The sequence below is a fragment of the Mus caroli genome, chromosome 11 (assembly GCF_900094665.2).
Source record: "Mus caroli chromosome 11, CAROLI_EIJ_v1.1, whole genome shotgun sequence".
NCBI classification, from domain to species: Eukaryota; Metazoa; Chordata; class Mammalia; order Rodentia; family Muridae; genus Mus; species Mus caroli.
In genome coordinates this window covers 75,301,990-75,309,367 of record NC_034580.1, presented here as the reverse complement: position 1 = coordinate 75,309,367, position 7,378 = coordinate 75,301,990, and the positions used below count along the sequence as shown (strand labels likewise).

Sequence of the window (7,378 nt, the reverse complement as noted above, 5' to 3'; positions counted from 1 at the left end):
CACACACGTCCCCCTCACCCCTCCACACACGTCCCCCTCACCCCTCCACACACGTCCCCCTCACCCCTCCACACACGTCCCCCTCACCCCTCCACACACGTCCCCCTCACCCGTCCCTGAAGGCCCAGCCATACTCACTACAGATCAAGGCCACAGCCATCCGCAGCAGCTTGAACTGGCACTTCATGCCTGACCAGTTCTAGAGGAAAGGGAGAGAGTTCTGTCAGTTTGGGATGAGACCCCTCCCCTTAAGGAAGAGACTTGAAAAGACTTGAAAAGAAGCCACTCCAGGAAGTGCTGAGTGAGGGCTAGGGCTTAGCGATAGACCATTCCAGCATGGCTTTAAGATTTCCGACAATGGTAATATTATCCCAGGTCTACACAGCATGTAGATCCACCTCCAACAGTGAACTCCTTGAGAGCTGGATTCTTTGCTGTGGCCCATGGGTGACAAGAAATGTGGAACAGAACACCCAGCGGGGTCAACCTGGAACCATCAGGGTAAGAATCATGCCCGTGAAGAATGAGTGAGGACCACGGGAGCCTCCAACCCTCCAACCCAGGAGGGGTCACGTTCACTGTGGTCGAGTCTCAAGCTGAGCCGAGACAATGTGCAATCACTGCTCGTGTTCTAGACAAGTCCATCTCTAACATGCACAAAACCTAAGGGCCTGCTGTGTGGGTTATGGGTTTCTTGTCACTGAGGTACCAAATGCGGGCTTCAGCACCTGAGGCGTGAGCTAGAGGAGGGGAGTGGCCAGATGGCCTTCAAACAAGCCTCTCTCTCCCCAGAAAATCTCAAAAAACCCTAAGCCTCCAGAGCAAATAAACAGAATACAATTATTCACCTTACAAAAGGATTTTTCACTGTACAAAAGACTCCTCCGTGGGATTCTTCTGAGGGGCTCCTCTGCGGAGTACTCAAAGCACAATTCCACTTACACAGACGCATGCACACACAGTGGAGTGGGCTCTGCTTGGCTAAAGAGGAAACTAGGCATAGCCAGGGACTTTGGTTCCCTCCCATCCATTCACTCTGCCCCATTGGCTGTCCCAGGCCCTGCTCCAGGGCATTGTAAACTTCACAGGGGTCTCAAGTAGTGGGGAAGTGGAAGAAGCAAGCCTTGGAAAAACTGCAGAGAAAATTTCCTTTTTCTTAATCAGAATTTGCTCGAAGTATTCTGTCTTAATGCTGTGAACAAGCCATAACTTCTAAGAGTTTGAGTTTCTTTTTTTTTTTTAAGATTTATTTATTTCATGTATGTGGGTACACTGTCACTGTCTTCAGACACCAGAAGAGGGCATTGGATCCCATTACAGATGGTTGTGAGCCACTGTGTAGTTGCTGGGACTTGAACTCAGGACCTCTGGGAGAGCAGCTGGTGCTCTTAACAGCTGAGCAATCTCACCAGCCCCTGAGTTTCATTTTCTTAAGATAAAGAAAGGGTTCCTAACCAAAAGAAGGAGGAGAGGGGGAGGAGGAGGAGGAGGAGGAAAGGAAGGAAGGGAGGGAGGACAGAAAAGCATCGGTAGAAAAGCACGCTGTTAACCCCAGCACTCAGGAGGCAGAGGCAGGTGGATCTCCGAGTTCAAGGTCAGCCTGGTTTACAGAGTGAGTTCCAGGACAGGACAGGGGTACATAGAGAAGCCCTGTCTTGAAAAAACAAAACAAAACAAAACAAAAAATCAAATGCACAATTATAGTTATTTAAAAAAAAACATATTCCTTGGCTGGCTAGATGGCTTGCTGCCAAGTATAAGCTAAATCTGTTCCCCGGGATCTACAGAGGGAAGAGAAGTGATTCCTGCAAGCTGTCCCTTAACCTCTACACATGCAGCATGGTACACACATTGCTCAGCCCCAGACACAGAAGTGAATAAGATAAAACATCTCAAAAGGATTATAAAATGTACTGTCTGGTAAGTTATTTTGCTAATTGCTTTGTAAATAACAAGTGTTCTGTATTCAATAAACTTAAAATCTTTCAGAGTTAAAGAAGACTAGGAGGTAGGGGAGAAGAAAGAGGAAAAAGAGAAGGAGGAGGAGGAGGAGGAAGAGGAGGAGGAGGATCAGTTTGGAAGGCTGGAAGGTACCAAGTCCCAGACCTTCAACAGGAATCACACTAAGACCCTGTCCACAGCCAGCCCCCTTCATTAGGGAGGTGGACGGCACACAGCCCTCTTAAACGACAAAGTCTAACATCTGCTTGTTGGATTCTCTTTAGAAGCAAATGGCAGGGTAAGACTGGGACTTCTAGTATCTATCAAAGCATCTTTTTTTTTTTTAAAGATGTATTTATTATTATAGATAAGTACACTGTAGCTGACTTCAGACACACCAGAAGAGGGCATCAGATCTCATTACGGATGGTTGTGAGCCACCATGTGGTTGATGGGATTTGAACTCAGGACCTCTGGAAGAGCAGTCAGTGCTCTTAACTGCTGAGCCATCTCTCCAGCCCCTATCAAAGCATCTTGATAGGGGCTGTGTTTCTCATGGACCCAGGAACCCAATCCCTGAAGTGGACCTCGTTCCTCCTGCAGCCAGAAGGTGGTAGGCCACGTGGCCTTCAGATGCTATGATCACAGGCTCATGCTTCAGTTTCGGATATATATATCTATATATATATATATATCTTTGTAGATGGCATGGTGCTGTCTGCTGCCCAGGAGTGTGACCACATGTGATAGCCGGACTGTACATGTAAAGGTTACACGGGGTGAGAAGGAGGTGGAATGGCAGGAGAGCTTCCTTAGCAAGTATAAGACCCTGAGTTCTAGTCCCAGGAAAAAGAAGAAAGAAGGAGGCAGGGATGGAAGAAAGGAAAATGATTTATTAAGAAGTAAATTCTGACTGGGTAGTGGTGGCACATGTCTTTAATCCCAGCACTCATGTGGAAGAAGTAGGCAGATTTCTTTGAGTTTGAGGCCAGCTTGGTCTACAGAGTAAGTCCCAGGACAGGCCAGGCTGAGATATGTTCTTGCTATATATCCAGGCTGGCTTCTAACTGTGATTCTCGTGCTTTGGCCCTGCAACTGCTTGGATTACAGGTATTTGCATGGTCTCAATGTTGCATATGAAAATGTGGTCTCTTCCACTGGGTCTTGAGACATAGTCAGGTAGAGTGAGTTAGAATATCTCAGCTGTCTTCCCTTGCGGAAGTCTTCCGCCTCTGTACTCCTTCTGTTCTTCATCTGGGATCAGCCTTAAAGAACACTATCCAGGGCTGAGCATATAGCTCAGTTGTAGAGTGCTTCCCTCGCATGCACAAAGCCCTGGGCACTACATAAAGCAGAGGTGGAGGCACACAGAAAGTAATAAATAAATAAGCGAACATATCGCAGTGTCTATTCTTGATCTGACACAGCCATCACTGGGGAGGCTCCTAACTCCCCCACTTTTTTCAAAGATTTATTATTTATTTTATGTATGTGAGTACACTGTAGCTGTACAGATGGTTGTGAGCCTTCATGTGGTTGTTGGGGATTGAATTTTTAGGACTTCTGCTAGCTCCGGTCAACTCCGCTAGGTCAGTCTCTGCTTGCTCTGGCCCAAAGATTTATTTATTATTATACATAAGTACACTGTAACTGTCTTCAGGCACACCAGAAGAGGGCGTCAGATCTCATTATTATGGGTGATTGTGAACCACCATGTGGGTGCTGGGACTTGAACTCAAGACCTTCAGAAGCGCAGTTGGTGCTCTTACCCGCTGAGCCATCTTGCCAGCTCTTAACTCCCTTTTCTCCAGTGTCCTTGTTTGTGAATTTGACACAAACAGTCCCTATGTCAATTACCAACTTTATCAGATGATTATAAAGAATGAAATGAATTAACAAGCATAAAATAGTAATTATATGTTATGGGCATCCTATCAATGTCTAATCTTAGTATAATGTAAAATCTCAGTCTAATCCAGACCCTGGAAAAACATGATGAGTTCACCCTTCCATATCAACTCCATATGCTACTCCCTCCCTCCCCCAGTTCACAACCACTCTCTAAGAGATTGTGAAACATTTTGTCTGCCTTTCTTCTCTCCCCAGCTGCTCAGGGAGCTGAGGGAATTCCAATCTCCCAGCAGTGAAGGGGTTAAATTACAGAGTCTTCTCTGCCCTTCAGCTTCTTATTTTTACAGACCCATTATTCCCTCCAGGAAATGAGTACCAGGAGAGGAGTCTCACACAACAGGCCCTGCCTCTGCTCTAAGTGTGGAAGAGCTCGGCCCCTGGGAAACAGGCCCTCTAATTCCAGTCCCTCTCACAGCCACAGAACAAGTAGGGTACCAGTCTCCCTCACATCATGTTCACCCAATTAAAAGAACTTGCTTAGCGTGTGTGAGGCCCTGGGTTCAATGCTCAGTACAACGCTCGCACGCACACACACAATCACTCACACATAAACATACAAAATCATACATATACACACAATCACACAACCACACACACACAAACATAATTTCACACACATACACACAATCACACACACAATCACACACATACAATATCACACACTCAGACAATCACACACACAAACACAATCATACACACACACACAAATACACACATACACAATCACACACACCATGAAAGCATGGTACATAAATCAGGCATGGTTTATCTCTCCTACAAGAGGCTATTCACTTAATTACATAAACCTTAGGGCAGAGGTTTTTTCTTTGTTTTAGCAGCTATCTTTCTTGAGCTTTGACAATGAAATTCAGTTTGCAAAGATTTGCTTCTCAAATATTTTAGGAAAACATCGAACACACAGCAAAGTGTAAGTAAATAGCTTGCATATTTAGAAATGGAACTGTGGGTTATGGGCCCATCAGGCAATTAATAAATTATTCCATCAGGTGGATCTTTCTATTTTCAGTGTTTAAAATAAGAAGTCTTGATTGAAAGCCTTTTTGTGAGCCACATTTTTGGCTGAAATAGTTTCTGACTTTAATTCTTTGGTGTCAACTGAAAGTTTTTAAAAATCTCTCTCTCTCTCTCTCACACACACACACATACACACACATACACACACACATATACACACCACATACACACACATTCAGGGTCTATTAAACTAATTGTTTGTGTTCCCATGTGTATGTGTGTATCTATGTGTGTGATTCTGAGTGTGAGTAAAGACAGGTGTGCCAAGGTGCAGATGTGACGGTCAAGGACATTGCTTAGACAGGGTCTTTACTGTTTGATACTGCATTTTCCAGACTAGCTGGTTCATGAGCTTCTGGCGATTGTCTTGTCTCATAGTCCATCTCCTTAGAAGGATGCTGGGTACGCTACCACACCCAGCTCTGCGTGGTCCTAGCGCCTGGACTCAGGTTCTCAGGCTGCTGCAGTCAGCCCCTTACCTACCGAGCCACCTTCCCAGATCCTGGTTTTGCTTCTGAGACATGTTTTTTCTATGTATCCTAGGCTGGCCTTGAACTCTTTTTTTTTTTTTTTTTTTTTTTTTTTTTTTGGGGGGGCAATTTCATTTTTTTTTTTTTTTTTAAGCTTCAGACAGTCCAGAAGAGGGCATCAGATTTCGTTATGGATGGTTGTGAGCCACCATGTGGTTGCTGGGATTTGAACTCCGGACCTTTAGAAGAGCAGTCGGTGCTCTTAACCACTGAGCCATCTCGCCAGCCCGGCCTTGAACTCTTGATCCTCCTGTCTAAGCCTTCCAAATGGGAGGATTATAGGTGTGTACTACCACAATCACAAGACATACTTTTATGTAGGGCAAGAAATCTCAAATTTAACAGCTAGTCCTGAGAACAGAGAGCTACCCATTTTTCTGGGATATAGCAGAAGCTTTAAGCACACACTTTTTGATCTCTGTCTGTAGATATGAAGTGTAATTCATACGTTAAATAATCACATACAAAGCTGGCAAGAGGGCTCAGTAGGAAATGGCCTCTGTCGGCAAGCCTGAGTTCAATCCTGGGGAAGCACGAGGAAGCAGGAGCTGACTCTCAAAGTTGTCCTTTGATATTTACATTGCACCAGGGCACATATGCACCCTCGTCTTTCCCCACAAAATAAAACACAAATGTAATCAGTTACATGTACAAGTATGCATGCATATGTGCACGCAGGTTCTCACTGCCACGTGGAAAGCACGTTCTGGCTTGTTTGTTCACATCTATCTAACAACTACCTTATGACAGCAATGGGAGCCCCAGGAGCTCACAGTGACAGGCCCAGCCATCAAATGGCTCTCAGATCCAGATTTCCTGACTGTCAAATCCATAGTTTTTCTACCGTTTACTCTGATGAGATACTGTCTAGTGAATGAACACTCCACCCTCATTTTGGAAGTAAATCAACAGTGTATCTATTAGGTTAAGGGATATGAAATTGCTAATATTTAACCACTTCTCAGTCACAGATATGGTACTTTTTAAAAAACAGGGTCTCTCTATGTAGCCCTGGCTGTCCTAGAACTCAATATATAGACCAGTCTGGCCTTTTGTGCCATTTCTCAACATAGAGCTAAAGGTAAAAGCAGTCCCTAGATTATTAGGGGGATTTGGAAGTACATTATATTAAGCTCCAAGGACTATCAGCTCCCAGGAGGCAGGCAGGGAGCTGCTTTCTTCTGGAAAGGCGTGAAGGTCTCCAATGGAACTGCTATCTCCATGGCCAGGGGCTGGCTGCTCACCAGACAGAAGTGTAAACTGACCAGAACTGTTTCCCAGGTCCCTGGGTGCCTGTGACCTACCCTTCAGTGCTGAGTGGACTGTCCTCCCCACCAGACCTTCTGGGGTACCACAGCTGCTTCCCACGAGGCAGGAGGGGGCAGACCATCATAAACTCCTGCCTTCTTCTTTTTCTACTGTGCTCGCTCACCACCAACCCCCCCCCATCCCCTGTCCCCATCCCTATCTTGCAGGAATGGGAGGGAGAAGGTCAGTATTTCCTTCTCCAGCTGAGAGGAATTGGGGCAGGGGGAGGAGGGGGAAGAGGGGGAGGAGGGAGAGGAGGCAGATTTCAGAGGAATAGCTCTGTCTGAGGAAAGACAGAATTGATAGAGGATGACCCACTTAGAAGGGCCATGTGAGGCAGCCCCCAGCACCCCGGCCCCCAGCAGACTGAGCTGTGTGTGTAAAGGGGAACACACCCCAAACCCTCACACCCAGGCCTGCTCTCCCACACCCACCCTAGTCTCACACTCAGGCCTGCTCTCCCACACCCACCACACCCACCCTAGCTCACACTCAGGCCTGCTCTCCCATACCCACCCTAGCTCACACTCAGGCCTGCTCTCCCACACCCACCCTAGTCTCACACTCAGGCCTGCTCTCCCACACCCACCCACAGTCTCTCTGCTAGCACACACTCAGGCCTGCTCTCCCACACCCACCCACAGTCTCTCTGC

At 46.4% G+C, this 7,378-nt stretch overlaps 1 protein-coding gene across 2 annotated transcripts in view; it reads right to left on the bottom strand.

The window, feature by feature from the left end:
• The window catches only part of Rhbdl3 (rhomboid like 3), a 55,150-nt gene that overhangs the window by 9,048 nt on the left and 38,724 nt on the right, over positions 1-7,378 (bottom strand). For both annotated transcript variants that reach the window (XM_021178181.2, XM_029483049.1), the window contains one exon: positions 139-199. In XM_021178181.2, coding sequence (XP_021033840.1) covers positions 139-199 — 61 coding nt within the window. The remainder of the gene's footprint in view (positions 1-138; positions 200-7,378) is intronic.